Source organism: Leucoraja erinacea, chromosome 22 (assembly GCF_028641065.1).
Source record: "Leucoraja erinacea ecotype New England chromosome 22, Leri_hhj_1, whole genome shotgun sequence".
Classification (NCBI taxonomy): domain Eukaryota; kingdom Metazoa; phylum Chordata; class Chondrichthyes; order Rajiformes; family Rajidae; genus Leucoraja; species Leucoraja erinaceus.
In genome coordinates this window covers 3,389,678-3,405,589 of record NC_073398.1, presented here as the reverse complement: position 1 = coordinate 3,405,589, position 15,912 = coordinate 3,389,678, and the positions used below count along the sequence as shown (strand labels likewise).

General features: G+C 38.6%; 1 protein-coding gene across 1 annotated transcript in view; it reads right to left on the bottom strand.

Annotated features, from left to right (window-relative positions):
• fgd6 (FYVE, RhoGEF and PH domain containing 6) overlaps positions 1-15,912 on the bottom strand; it is a 78,654-nt gene that overhangs the window by 62,296 nt on the left and 446 nt on the right. Inside the window, exon 2 of the mRNA XM_055652778.1 lies at positions 7,354-9,715. Coding sequence (XP_055508753.1) covers positions 7,354-9,715 — 2,362 coding nt within the window. The remainder of the gene's footprint in view (positions 1-7,353; positions 9,716-15,912) is intronic.

The following is a 15,912-nucleotide window of genomic DNA, read 5'->3' as shown; positions in this document are numbered from 1 at the left end:
CCATCCATCACCCACCCCTCCCACCAGTATCCACCCATTACTTGTCAGTTCTTGCCTAGCCTCCTCCTCACCTTTATACTAGCCATCTCCCCTCTACTCAGTCCAGATGAAGGATCTCAACTGGAAACTTTGAATTTCTCTCCTCAGATGCTGCCTGACCAACTGAGTTTCTCTAGCAGTTCATTATTTGCTTCCTTCTGATCAATTTACCAACAAATGCAGGGGAAAAAAACAACTTATATTCACAAGCAAACACCATAAAAATGATTAGTGGATACACAAATCAAGTTTTGTGCATCTCACTGGAGCCTTGCAAACCTGCATAAAGTTTTCCTTCCATTTAACTGTTTCCTAATATTTTATTTCTCAATAAAACATGCACAGATTAAAGCTGGGACAAGATGATCTTGTTAAATGCCCATCAGCGCAGAAATCATAATGCATATAATAGCACAGTTAGTGGAAATCTCAATAGAATGGAAAACTGATTTGGTGACTCATTGGACATCCTCCTGGTTATTTAATGAACAGCGGCATATTTCACATTATACAAGCTGTCTACAGGCATAAAAACACATCTGTTTCAATTGCAAGAGCACTTGAGCACTTTGAATTGGTCATGTGCAATATCAGTGCAATTGTGCCACTATCAGCAGCGGTCTTTACCTTTCATCTGAAGAAACATGTTATTTTGAAACAATAGCGAACTTCAATGAAGATAATGTACTAAAAATATTACATCTTTGCATATTGGGAAAAGTACACGTTTCATAAAACCAACCAGAAACTACATACAAAATATTTATCACTCAAATTTGCAGAAAGCACAAATAGCACAGACTATGTTTAGTCTTTGCATCCTTGGTTGCAAATATCAAAGGTATTATTTCATCAGCTATACAGCTAGCAATAAACAGGAAATTCACACTGCTGTTTACAATTTACTAAATTAGGAATCTTTGTGTTCCATTTAACTCAACTACCATGAAAATACAATTGTTGAGGCTCTCTGTCACTATCGTAGAGCAAAGCAGGTCAACAAAGAATATCTAAAAATATGTACTTATGTGTGTCTTTGTCATTCTAATCACCTCACTTAAAGAGAAAGCCTTCACATAAAAAAACTGGTAATAATGAAACAATAATGCTCGTTCAGATCTTTTATAAAACTAAAACTTGGCATCAAATTACAGCTTTAAGTTTCAAGAGATCTTGTGAGCTTACAATACTTAAAATGAATGTTGTTGGAACAATGTGTTGTTAGATTTTAATATAAAGAAGCAACTGAATCTTGATGCTGCAAACAAAGTTTCAAGATGGGAATTATTAATATCAGTTTTAGCTATCCAAACAGATACAATGCATCACTGAAGGAAACTTCTCTTTCTACATCCACATCACCACTTCTAGAATTCCATCCCAAAATAACACTGATCCTGAAGGAATACATCATAGGGCCAAAGGGCCAAATTAATATAATACTTATGAAATAATGCCTTTTAGATAAGATTCAGAATCAAGGTCCCTATGAGTTTCTATCCCCAATGTTAATTAAACAATAATGTGAAAGCTGTGCTGAGGTCCCTAACAATCTCTCTTACTCATAGGTTAAACATTCAGAAAACCTAAGACTACTTATGTGTCCAGTGTCCAAAATGAAAAATGCAATTTGAAGGTTGGTTGTTTGATCAGGATTGTCATTGCCAGATTCGGCAGAAATCTTGATATGCCATGTGTGCATCATGACTGAAATGGCCATACAACATTCGGGATCTGATTTAGTCTTCTAACTTTTCTCTGGTCAAAAGAATGCATCTTAAAAATAAGTAAGTGTTTGCATGCAAGCAACAATTCAACAAGATGTAGTTTCTTAATCAAACTACAGTCTAATTGGTTGTCCATGCAATAAATAATTTGGGCAGATGAGCATTTGAAATAAATGTCCAGGAAATTTGTTGACCGTGTACAAGGCCAAATTTTTTTCTAGTATCAATTTTAAAGATTGACATCCAAAATAGAAATCAACTAAGTAAACTTGTTCAGTGTCAAAAGACAAAAAGTAATTCCATGAATTACAAATGTAAACTAATTATTAAAAAAATAAACAATGGCAATGAAGTACTTCAAACTTACAAATGATAAGTTTGTAAGTATTTGTTAACAAGTATTTGTTATTCTAAATAAAACAAAGCTTCATTAAACCAAGTAAATTGTTTCATGATAACATTGAACCAGTAAGCATGATAGAGTTAAGTGATTGAGAGAATGACGCAAAATAAATGTAACTTTCCGTCTTATTAAAATACAGAGTACTGGACTAATTCAGCAAGTCAGACAAGTGGAGAATAATGGATAGGCAACATTTTGGGTTGGGATCCTTCTTCACACTGATTGTAGAGTGTGTAGGAAAGAACTGCAGATGCTGGTTCAAATCGAAGATAGACACAAAATGCTGGAGTAATTCAGCGGGTCATGCAGCACCTCTGGAGAGGAATGGGTGACATTTTGGGTCAAGACCCATCTTCAGTGATTGTAGAGTGGGGTGGGGGAAAGAGACGCTGGAAGAGAGGTGGGGGGAGGAGAGGAGAGTCTGGCAAGTGATAGGTGGATAAAGTTAGGTGGGCTAGTTCGGTAGATGGGTGCAGTAAGTGAGCAAGGCAAGAGATGAAAATAAAAGGGTGTCAGATAATGAGTGCAATGTTAAGCAAGGAGGAGGGATATGATAATGCGAGATTGGGAAGGAGAATGGTTAGGAACCGGGAGATGAAGCAGGCCTTGGCAAACCGAGCATAAGTGCTCATTGAAATGGTCGCCTAGTCTATGCTTGGTCTCACCGATGTAAAAAAGGCCACATCATGTTTTGCTGTGGCATTTTGGAAACAAATATTGTAACAGAGGGGGGGGGGGGGGAGAGAGAGGCATGTCACATTCCTACTCGCTTCCCCAGCTATTCCATCTGTCCTTGAAACCTTTTTACACCACACTCTAAATTACAATCTCACCGAATTTAGGACTGTCATCAAAATTGAAGAATGACATTTGACTACTCTCAGCCAGGTCACTGATACGTATACGAATAGCATTATTCATCTAGGTATAGCCCACCAACCCAAGAACAGAAGAACATATAACGGTGGAACAGGGGTAGGCCACCTAGTGCCTTCGCTACCTTGCCATTCAATAATTTATGATTGATCTCTCCTAGGCCAACTCCTTTTCTATGCTACTTTCTCATGGTACCAATTCCTCATGGTATTAAAATAATTACCCAAAGTAGAGATTACAGAGATTCACCAAACTTTGAGAATAAATTCTTACACACATCAGTTTTAAATGACTGCTCACACATCTTGTAACTATGTTCTTTTGTCTCAGACGTCTGATGTCTGAGACGCAGACATCTCAGCATCGTGCTTCTCATGCCCTCTTTGGATCTTTCATGTCTTAAGAAGATCATCTATCATTCTTCCAAAGTCCAAAAATACATCACAATGTTTAGTACTCGGGATGGAACAACCCTTTAATCACATTTTTTTTAGACTAGTGAATGCCTCTTGGTCTGCCTCCAAAGTAGTGTCTCTTTCCTAAATAAGGAGACAAAAACTGTACATAACTTTCCAGGTGCAGCGTCAATAATTACCTTGTACAATTGTAACAAGACTTTGCCATTTCTAAATCCCAATAACTCCCCCCCCCCACAATAAAGGCCAATATGCCATTTGCTTTTCACTACATGCCATGCATACCTAACATCATGAACAAGAACAGCTAGATCCTTCTGCATTTCACTCATTAGTAATCACTCTCCATTTAGATCAGTCTCTTTTGATTCTTCTCACAAAAGTGCATTTTCCCACATTAAACGCCATTCGCCAATTTTTTTTAACTATTTCGCTCACATATCCTTTGCAGAGTACAAATACTCTTCCCAGCACTCCCTACCTTTCATTTTTGTGTCATCGGCAACCTTGGATTCCTTACACTTTCATCAGTAATACCCCAACAGTAAATAAATCAACAAAATCAACAGTAAATAATTGAGGACCAAGAACTGATTCATGAGTTCTACTAGGGACACCCCCTTGACCTGAAAAAAATGCCCATATACTCCAACTTTATCATATGTGATGAGGGAATCCATATTCCCCTAACACATTTCCCCTAATACTGTGAGCTCTTATACTGTGCCTATTATTTGCAATCTTGCGAAATGCTCATCAGTTATTTCTACTTGTTCTCATCCCACTGCCTATATAACTTGCAAAATTGACAAACATAATTTTCTTTTCTTAAAATTTTGTTGACTTTGTTTGACTGCGTTCAGCTTCTCCATCTTCATTGCTTTTAGGCTTCAGCATCTTGTTAATAAGGTATGTTAACTGGCCTATATAGTTTCCTGACTTAATGGAAGAAAGCAGTCACATTTGCAGTTTCCAATCTATTGGCACTAATTAATGGTACAATCTATTGGTATTGAAAAAAAAAATTCAAATGGCTCAACTATCTTTGCAACCAATTCCTTTAAAAGTCTTGAATGAAGGATATCAGGTTCTGGTATTGTGTCTGCCTTTAATCCTACTAGTGTTTTCCAATACAGTGCCCCTCTTAATATGGATTCTTACAGGTTCTTCCATGCTGCAGAAAAATAGCCCGCCTATTATCTTTGGCATATTTCCAGTGTCCCACACTAAAAAGACCAATGCAAAATACTGGTTTAAAATTGTCATTACTTCCCAGATCTCTTATGATAAACCAATTGTACATGGCCAAATGTAAAGTAGCCTGTACCTGGTTGGCTGTAACACCTTGTTCAATGAAACAATCCCTGGTGTACTCCATAAATTGCTCTTCCATGGTAACCTGGTCAGTTAAATGAGTCCAATCAATTTGCAGATAAAATTCATTCTTGATTTCTGCAGATTCCTTCTTACATGCTTTTGGTATTTCTCAATTTATGCTTTGTCGTACTGATAGGCAACACTTGAGGTCTTTAGACTTCTCCAATCTGTCTTCTTTCTTCCACTATTTCCTCTGCTATTTAAAGGGATATGGACCAAACATAGACAGGTGCAGCTGGTGTAGATGGGCCATCATTCTCAGCATGGGCACGTTGGTCTGAAGGGCATATTTCTATACTGCATGACTCTATTCCTCATCCTACCCAAACCGATTCCCTATTGCAATCTAAAAACATCTGTAGTACTATTCACCACCACACATACTGTATCCTCCTTGATTCAATAAACATTAAATAAACTGGAATATTAGTTACCAGTACCGGTCACTCTGCAATCATGTCTCTGCAATAACAATTACATCAATCCAACTCATGTCAACTAATCGGTGTGTTCTCCCAATAATAGCCAGCTCCTCTCTCATACTTTTGTTTAGATTTTTAGACCCTAGTTTTGCAATTACATAATTTGCAACTCAATAAAAAAAAGTTCCTTCATGGTATAGTTACTCATTCCCAAAGGCCTATTACAATAAGTTCAATCAAACAATGCTTTCTCTTTGTACAAAATGAGATGCAAAATTGACATCTGCTTGTTTAGTTCCTCAGCATAACAATCCAGTACAGCATTGTATATACATTCTATGAACTAATCTTTCTTATTACAGCAACTTTGATCTGTTTATATTTAAGTGAAATCATATTACCTGTTACTGTTACTATTTGTCCCTTGATATTTCTAAGCTCGACCCAAATTGATTTTATACCCATGTCATGATTCATCAAGCAAGATTATGTTTTCACACCGCACTGGTCTCTTCCCTCAAACATATTGCTACACTACCCACATTTCTTTGTTGCCCATCCTTCCTAAATGTTGAATAGCCTACAAAATGTAGTTAACAGCTCTAGTCATCCCAGAGCCACATTTTTATTATGCTAATATGATCATACCCATCCACTTCCATTTAGTTTTGTTTAGAGATATAGTGTGGAAGCTGGCTCTTCAGCCCACTGAGTCCGTGCCAACCAACGATCCAACCAGTTATCCCAGTTCGCATCCTACACACTAGGGGCAATTTATGGAAGCCAATTAACTGTTCGTTTTTCGAATGTGGGAGGAAAACGGAGCACCTGGGGAAAACCCATGGGAGAATGTACAACCTCCATAATGAGAGCACCCGCATCAGGATCGAGCTCGGGGCTCCGGCACTGTAAGGCAGCAACTCCACCGCTGCGCCACTGGCTTGCCTTACCATGAATTTATTGATTATGTTACCAATGAAGCATTGTAACATCCTTCTTTACCTTGTTGATTTTAATATCTACAATAAAACTCTGATAATCCAGCGTCCGATTGTTTGTAAATCCTAGGTACACAAAAACGCTGGAGAAACTCAGTGGGTGCAGCAGCATCTATGGAGCGAAGGAAATAGGCAACGTTTCAGGCCGAAACCCTTCCTCAGACCTTCTTCTTTGTAAATCCTAATGGTTTTTCATCCAGCACACTCAATAATACACCAAGTCCACAGAATCCATGGACTTAGTAACCTCAGATCTTCTTTCTGCAACTTGGCTCGGGAACCCCAGGAGTCAGCAACGTGAGCAGCTTTGTGGTCAGAGCTAGGGTCCAGAGTGTTGACTGGGCAGGTGGCGAGAGTTGGTGTTTAAAGTGTGGGCGGGGGTCCAGAGTTTGTATGTTTCAGCTCATCGAAACTCTAGTGATACAAGCTACAACATACAACTGGATTTCAACAGGTCCTGTTTGTTTTGCTCTTTCTGCAAACCTTTGGGCTCCTTTCCCAAAAAGGTGCCAAGGGTAACTCAGCGGATCAGGCAGCATCTCTGGAGAACATGGATAGGTGAAGTTTCAAGTTGGGACCTTCCTTCAGATTGTTTCCCTTCCCCTTTAAACCAACTGGAAGATTTAATATACTAATGCTAAACAGGTTTAAAAAAAAAAGAAACAATGGTATGTTCGGCTGAAAGGAATAAAATTCAATAGTAAATATATATTTTCACCCACGAAGTTCCACGAGGGCTGGGATTATCTGAGTTTTACTTTACTTATTGCACTTGCTACTTTGCCAATTTCCCCTTTCGATTTTGTTCTTTGACCACCTGAATTGCCTTTTCCCATTCCCATCCATTTGCCAAACTAGTTGAAACCAAAGATCTTTGGTTGAAACCTCCCCAATAGTACTTGCAAACCTGCAAGCATGTTAGTTCTGGCTCTGATGAGGTGTAACCAGATTAAGAGAATACACTAGTATGTTAAAAAAAATAAAATTCTATTTAGCAGGCACATTATTGTGCAAAGTTCTTGCTTCTCTTTACAGCAAAAATACACGTACAAATTTAAATGGTTAAAGAGAGTAATGTAGCATTCCTGTAATTACCTGATACATTGGTTCTTTGGGCTTGCTCTGCACTTCTGATAGCAGTTTGAAACTGCATAAGGTTCTATCTCATAAATGAATGTATCAGAGTCTTCAACACTTGAAGAACTTTTCCAGTCAAAGTTTGTGCTTATATTATTATATTTAGAAGAAGGAAACAATGATTTATTTAATTGTTTAGAATTCCCTGGGCATTTTGTTTGCATCTCCATACAAGACTCTTGCTGTGCAGTAAAATCATTTGACAGTTTTGAGCGATTTTTAAGTTTGTGACCTTTCTTTTCAGTGGGAAGGCAGGAATCAGCAGAATGTGCTTTTGTGGGGGGGTTTTTCCGACCATCCATCTGAGATCCTGGGAAGCACTGATGGTCATCTTGGTTATTCTTTTCAGAATTAGGTACTGGTGACATGCTGTCCAGTGAACAGCTCCCTTTTGCCAGAAATTTGTGAATGTCATTCTTCATTTTTGTAGAGAGTTTAATTCCAAGGATCTTCTTAAATGAATTTTTCTTTGAAGACACTCTTGCAGACTTCTCTTGTTTTACAGCATCTGCAGATGAGAAGGATTTAGCTCTCGGCTTTGCAGTAAATGCTTCCTTTTTTTGTGAAGTACTTGATACTGCCACTGTGGTAGGACACTGTGGAAAAGGCAAAATGGGATGTGCAAGTTTCCATACAGGTTTCTCATTTGGACAAATTGCTTCATGCTCATAACTGGACATTTGCGAGTCTCGGCTGAATAATCTGTTAAGTCCCTCTTTTGAATTATTTTCTATTGTTCCACTTGAATCTGTAGGACTACCTGTTGATACATCTCTTCTAATCACAACAGCTGTTGGTAGGCTGTGACGCTGTGGTTTTTTTGGAACAGCCTTTGGAGAAATTTTCATTCTAGATATTTCTTCACTGGTAGTTACTTTTTTAATATTTGAAGCAGTCTCATTGTTTGACTCAGGCGTTTTCTCAGCACATGACAAACTGAAATACTTTGGCAAGCTCATAGAGAGTGAAGTACTTCGAATAAAGCTGCTCTTTGTGTCTGCTGGTAATGTTCTGTTGCCATTTTCTAAGTCTGTCTTTATTTGTTCTATTTTACTTTTATTTTGTAAATCTGAAGATTGCCTGACTTTAGAGACAGAGCCCAGAAGTGGTTTGGTGGAAGAAAGACTACTTTGACCACAAGACTCTTTTACCTGACTAGACTCGTCAATATTCCCATGAAAGGATGCATTAGCAGTTTGATTTGAATTGTTATATTTGGAGGCAACGCAAGTATTCAAGGGAACAAATGATTTCTTGCAATCTAAAAGAGCTCCATCTGGAGCTTCGGAAAATGTATCCGTGCATGTCATTTTGGGATCCACAGCATTTTCCACACAGTCATCAATACATTTTTGCCTGATAAGACCAACCAGGCGTGCGTTTTTTGGCTTTGGCATAGGAACTGGTTTGGTGCAAGGCACTGAGCTGAATGATGGAGCTGGAATTAAAGAATTGGAATCCTGAAAGATCAATTTATCCATTTTAGAAACTTTCGGCTGGCTGTTATACACCCTCTCCTTGTGGTCAGTTCCCGGAGAATGGCATTTCTTTCCATTTTGTATCACCACATGATAATCAGCAATTGTAATATCATTGTCATTGTCCGTAAAGGCTTCTCCTATGCTTCTTCTGGAACTTATATTTTGATCAGCACTGAAGAGTTCACTTTGCTCATTGTTGCTACTGAGCAGTTTAACATTCCCATCACCATGTGCATCCTTCTGTCTGGGAAGATAATTATTTGGTGTTACAACCTGAGTTAAGACATCTTTAAATTTCTGTTCCCGGAAATCAGTTTTGCTAATTAGCTGGTGTTTGTTGACTATGTCACTGCACTGGGTCTCTGGCCTGTGCTTTGCTCTCGGAGAATATTTTGTTTGGTCATATTTTTTGTTAGGTTCCATAAGTCTCAGTTTAGCCAAATGTTCAATGACTGTTTGGCTTTTGTCAATATTTTCACCATTTATATATTTATGCTCACATTCAGTTTTACATAAGCAGTTTGATATGATGTACTGATCATAATCTCCCTTTTGCATTCCATCACCATCATCTTGGGAAACGGAACACTTCACATTTTCACACAGGTCATTTTTAATTTCCCCGTAGCATTTATAATTTCGAAGTGGTGTTGGTTTCACTTCAGCCACAGGTGTAGTTTTTGGCAGTACTGGTTTTGGTGCGAGAGCAGGCTTTAATCCCTTGTGCGCTGATAAAGAATCCAAAATTATGATATCTGGTTTTGGAGCAACTGGAGGTGGCGGCTTCTTCTTAACCAAAACAAATCGAGGTTTAGGGGCCACCAGTGGCTTCTTTATTTCTACAGGAAAAAGAACAAAAAAAACATTTAAAAATTATTCCTATACATAGTTTTATATAGCTGCAACAAAATATAAAGTGACTAACTAGGAAGTTTTGATGGAACAAACTTTAACCAATAAATAGTGTCACTAAGGTACTGCACAATTATTACTGCATAATATTGAAACCGTTATAGTAGTGTGGGATATGATCTTATAACTTGGTAGTATTCTTTTTTTAAAACATACAACATATTCTTCAAATATGACAATATACGAGTGAAAAAGAAAATGACCTAATCATGAAACTAGAAGAGAAGGTTAAATAAAGACCAAGAAGACAGAGAAGAAAGAGACTGGTAGAATAGGAGGCAAAGAATATATTCAAATATCACAAGACAACATGGCAGATGAACAAGAGAGAAGACACACAGAGTCACAGAGCAAGGACACAGCTCTTTGGCTCAACTCATTAATGCTGATCATGGTACTTGCCTAAGATAGTCCTATTTGCTTGTGTTTAGGCCACATACCTCAAAAACGTTTCTATTTACCCATGTGAATGCCTTTTTTAACATTGTATTTGTACATGCCTCTATCACTTTCTCAGGCAGCTCATTCCATGTACGCATCATCCCGAGTCACCCATAGGTCACCTTTAAATTTTTGACCTCTCACTTTAAACCTATGCTCTCCAGTTTTAGATTCCCTTGGAAAGATTATTATTCCCATTCACCTTATTCATGTGTAGCAATTTTATATAGCACTATCTATATAATAAATCTTTGACGTTGATAATTTAGAGTCTAAACTGGCTTTCTACAGTTCATTATTCTTGGAGAAGCTTACCATACCACCTTTTTATATTCAATTGCTGCCGACATAATTAAGTAAAAAATACATTGTCTTAACAATTTTGAGTCTCAGTTGGCAATAAAATTGTTTCATAGGCGCAGAACATCAGTTACGCTTAATAGGAGTAAGAAATTTAAACAATGGCCATAGGAATTACAATTGCAGCCAAAATTATGTAACAACAACTGCAGAAGAAGATTAAAAAAAGCAGATTGAAAGTGTGAAAAGCTTAGTCAGTATAATTGTCAAACTTCTGAAAGAACTCATCGGGCCAGCCAGCACTCTTGGAGGGAAATGGATAGATAATGTTTTGGGTCTGAAGATGGGTCCTGCCCAAAATGTAATTTGGCCATTTTCCTCCACAGATGCTGCCAGACTCGACGAGTTCCTTCAGATATTTGTCATTATAATTGTGATGAATTTTACAAACATTTGCATCGATTGGAATATTATACAGCCGCAAGTACTAGAAACTCTATTTACTCGTAACTCATTAGCACACAAATAAATATTAGAAAGTAGAAACAAGACACTCCAGATACTCATTTATAAAAAAAGGACACAAAGTACTGGAGTAGCGGGTCAGGGAGCATTACTGGAGAACAAAATATAAAGTGACTAACAATGTTTCTGATTGGGACCCTTCTTCAGGCTTCTATCAGTCTGAAGGGTCCCGACCCAAATCATCATCACCTATCCACGTTGTCCAGAGATGCTGCCTGACCCGTTGAGTTACTCCAGTACTTTGCACCTCAAATAAATATTCAAGAGTTGTAGGTAAACTTGAACATGCTCAAGAGCAGAAAAATAAATGGGGCAGATTGCTCTGGCCATGGCCCATAACTTGAGTTCTACCACAATTCACTTCGGAAGAAACTACTGATGCATGTTTACAAAAAAGGACAGAGAGTGCTGGAGCAACTCAGCGAGTCAGGCTGCATATTTGGAGATCATGGATAGGTGACATTTTGGGTCAGGACCTTTCTTCAGACCGAACGTGTTGGTGACATTTCTGCCTCCTTCAACATTATCCCACCAACACAAAATCTATCACCTGCCTCTATAGCTCCTCACTGACATCCATTGAGGGATCCCAGCAGTCCTTCCTTGTGTGACAGAGGTTCACGTGCACCTCTTATCCTTCAGGACTGCTCTCTAATTGTGGTAGGATGGTTCAGTTGCCTGATAACAACTGGGAAGAAACTGTCCCTCAAACTGGAGCTGTGTACACTCCACTGGTGTAGGTTAGAGAGCACACTGACTGGTTGCATTACAGCCTGGTTCAGTAACTCAAATGCCCACGAATGAAGATTACAGAGCAGTAGATACTGCATGGTCCAAGAAGAATCTCCCCCCTCCTCCCCCCCCCCCCCCCCCTCTTTCATTGAAGGGATCTATAGGAGGCCCTCCCTCAAAAAGGGTGCCAATATCACCAAATGGGAGCATAGCCACATCACACTGGCTGCACTCTATGGCCATTAGGAAGGTGATATGAGAGCCTGAAAACTGGGACCATTTTGATTCAGAAATAGAGAAACGAGGAACTTCAAATGCTGGTTTACAAGTGAGTGACTCAGCGGAGCACATGGATAGTGGACGTAACAAGTTGGGAACCCCCTTCAAACTGATTGATGACATTTCAGGTCATTTTTGAGGTTCAAAATAGCTTCTTCCTCGCAACCATCAGGTTCTTGCACAATAATCAGGACTCATCTTAGCAACTATGAACTTATATGGATTGTGTCTTTGCTTGCACAATGTACTTTGGTTTTTGCACTAATATTACAGTTTGAACTTTAATTTAATATATTTATTTTTTATATATAGATACATAGATCATGAGATAGTAGAATTAGGTCATTCGGCCCATCAAGTCTTCTCCGCCATTCAATCAGGTGTATTGTGTTTACTGCCGCAAATACCAATTTCATTGTTCCTTTGTCAGTACATAACAATTAAGCACTTTACTCTTGCTTGACTCTTTGACAGTTGCATGGCTTTCATTGTTTGAACCCTTTTGCACCTTGTAACAGCCTGCAAATGGTAAGCAGACCACAAGTGGAGGAAACTAGGAGTCATTTACTTAATCTGGATGGTTTATGACAACTCATGCTGTCACAGCCATTTTCCATTGTTTCTATATCATTGATCATCAGACACATTTTGGAATCATAGAAAAACAAGTAAATTAAAAAAAAATTGTTCACAAAGTAAAATAAATTCACTTAAAACATCAGTGTTAATATATTTCATATTAAGTTAAAAACAAACCATTTATCTTCTACATGAACGAATGGGGCTCCACTGGATGTGCCAGTTATGGCTAGCATAGAATGTGTAGGATGGAACTGCAAATGCTAGTTTAAACACAAAAAGCTGGAGTAACTCAGTGGGACAGGCAGCATCTCTGGAGAGAAGGAATGGGTGATGTTTCGGGTCGACACCCAGTCTGAAGAAGGGTCTCGACCTGAAATGTCACCCATTTCTTCTCTCCAGAGATGCTGCCTGTCCCACTGAGTCACTCCAGCTTTTTGTGTCTATCTACGGTGGGCATAGAGCTGTGGAGTCATAGTGTATTTGACTCCTGATCTTAGTATATTATAGAATATGTCTCAAACCATTGGAGCCCCATGGAATAGGTAGACAACAGTCATTCTGATGCAGCCAAATGGGCCAGCTTTAGACATGAGCTATTAACATCATTCTTGATGTGTAGGAAGGAACTGCAGATGCTGGTTTACACCGAGATACCCTGGAGTAACTCAACAGGCCATGCAGCATCTCTGGAGAAAAAGGATGGGTGTCGTTTCGGGTCAGAATGTCACTTATCCTTTTTACCCCAGAGATGCTGTCTAACACATTGAGTTACTCCAGCGCGTTGTGTCTAACATTATTGTTTATCTTTGGGAAACTAGTTCATATCTGAGAACGTATTCACAGCATCTGGGAGCAAAATAATTTTGAAACTTAACAGAGTGACAGCAAACATTTAGATTTAATAATTGTCACAAAGGTGTTACACTATTTTACTTATATATCCATTCTGTATTCCTGCCATACACAAAGTAAAAATAAATCAGTTTTGTTTCTTGTCACGTGTACAGTGAAAAGCTTTTGTTGTGTGCTAACCAGTCAGCAAAAAGACAATACATGGTAACAATCGAGCCACTTAAAGTGTGTGTATAGATACATGATAAGGGAATAACATTTAATGCAAGGTAAAGCCAGCAAAATCCGATCAAGGATAGTCTGAGGGTCACCAAAAAGATAGATAGTAGTTCAGCACTGCCCTCTGGTTGTGGTAGGATGATTCAGTTGCCTGATAACAGCGGGGAAGAAACAGTCCCTGAATCTGGTGGTGTGCGACAAAAGCTTTTCACTGTACCTCGGTACAGCAATAAACTAAAACTAAATCAAGGTTACAGCTGGAATAAAGGAATTGTAAATAAAATAAATGCGCGTGAGTCAACATTAGTTCACATTTGAAAAATTATCACCAGTTCAAATCTTTCCAGAAATGACTGATAGGTTGTAGATTTCCACTACTCTCCTTTAATGTCATATGGCTGGCACACAAGTGATGGTCAAAAACTCAGATCATTGTATGTGAAAAGTTGATATTATAACTAAAAATTATGGAAACCAAGCTGTATGTTAGTTGAAATTGTGGATTATTAGGCGGAACTGACAAAGTTTCAAACCAGTTATGCTAACATCAAGGAACACAGGTTAAAAATTAGAATCAAGTCACTATCCTGAATGGATATTGGTGATAAGAGCACAACAAAAATCAAGTTAGAGAGGAAGGATTCAGAGTGAATCTGAAAGATTGGGAAAGTGAGTTGCTCAAGTGTTTTCATTGAAAATCATATTGATAAATAAAATTCAGTATATTTTTGTTTACCTTTTCGGGTTCCTTGTTTCTACAGTTGAAAACGTAGGAACCTTTTCTTGCTCGTTTCAATCACAATTTGTGGCTTATATGCCCGGCTATTTCTTTCAAATTTCTCCTTCCCAATAAGTGGGATTCCCATTATAACATCCTCTCACTTACAGAGGCAAGCTAAGATTTCTAGAACACTCCTATCCACACACATCCAGCAAGAGATTCTGAATAAAAGTCACAGCCAACTTTCAAATGTGCTATTTATAAACAAAATCATTGAACAGTCACAATCATTCCACTGTCCTATTTAAACTCCCCATTGATAAAACTCAGTTTATAAAGAGTATGGCAGAAATTGCTCAATTTATTTGCAAAATTATTGTCAACTACGATGGTGTCTAAAACTGCTTTCGAGCATTCAGAGATTAAGGTCTGCCCCTTGAGAACAAAGCTCTAAGGACCAGGACAGAAAGGGTTTCAGCCTCAGCTGTGATCCGTCATTAAAGCAGTGGTCACAGCAACAAGGACCCATCTGACGTTCTGCACTTTACAACTACATTATTACAAGTGCGGGGAACACAGCTGCTCCCCAAAATTTGCACAATTGCCATTATTGCACAGCCCAATTAAAGTCAAAGAATTCCCTAACAATATGCAGTTCCAAAATACAAACCAGATGTCACACTGAAAAAGGGTCAAATGTATTCAAAACAAGACAAAGACTTCAAATTACATATTCCTGCAGATGGAAATCCTAGTGAGGTTGCAGTTGTCACTCCGTCCATTCCATGATCACGATTTGTTTAAAATATTTATTCTCCTGAGATCTGCACCAATAATACCAGTTGTGTAAATAAAATAATCTACAAATATTTTGGGTTAAATAGGGTCATAGCGGTAATATATTATTGAGCTTGACTATTTTACATATCTTTGAACGACCCGTACTCTGCGTCGTTTATTTTGGCAAGAACAATCTAAAAATTACAATGGTTTGAACCGTAAAACGATACAACGTTGTTTTCCTTAAATAACCCAGTCACAGTGTGTAAACTGGCCACGGGAATATACATGACACGGTACAAAGGGGTTCTGTGCAGCTGGCTGTAGTTGGGATTTAGTTGAGTGCATGTCCAAGACTGAAAGGCAAACTTCGACAGGGTTGATTTCCACAAAAGGAGTGATCGAAATTACTGACAGAAACGACAGATGGCAAGTTGCCTGGTGAACGAATAACCATCTCCCCAACATCGATACACATCGCTGCCTGCCAGGGAAACGTAGAACCCCGGGCATTAACTTCACCACAAGTGATCGAACAAACAAACCATCGTTAACACCACAAGATTTCAGCGAAGGAAATGCCACTCGATCTTGGCAAGAAAAGAATATCAGGAACGAAGTTATCACAGACAGAGGAGAAAGTCTTCTCTGGAGAAGGTCTCCGAGCGGTGGGAGGAGGGCAGCCGCTCGGCG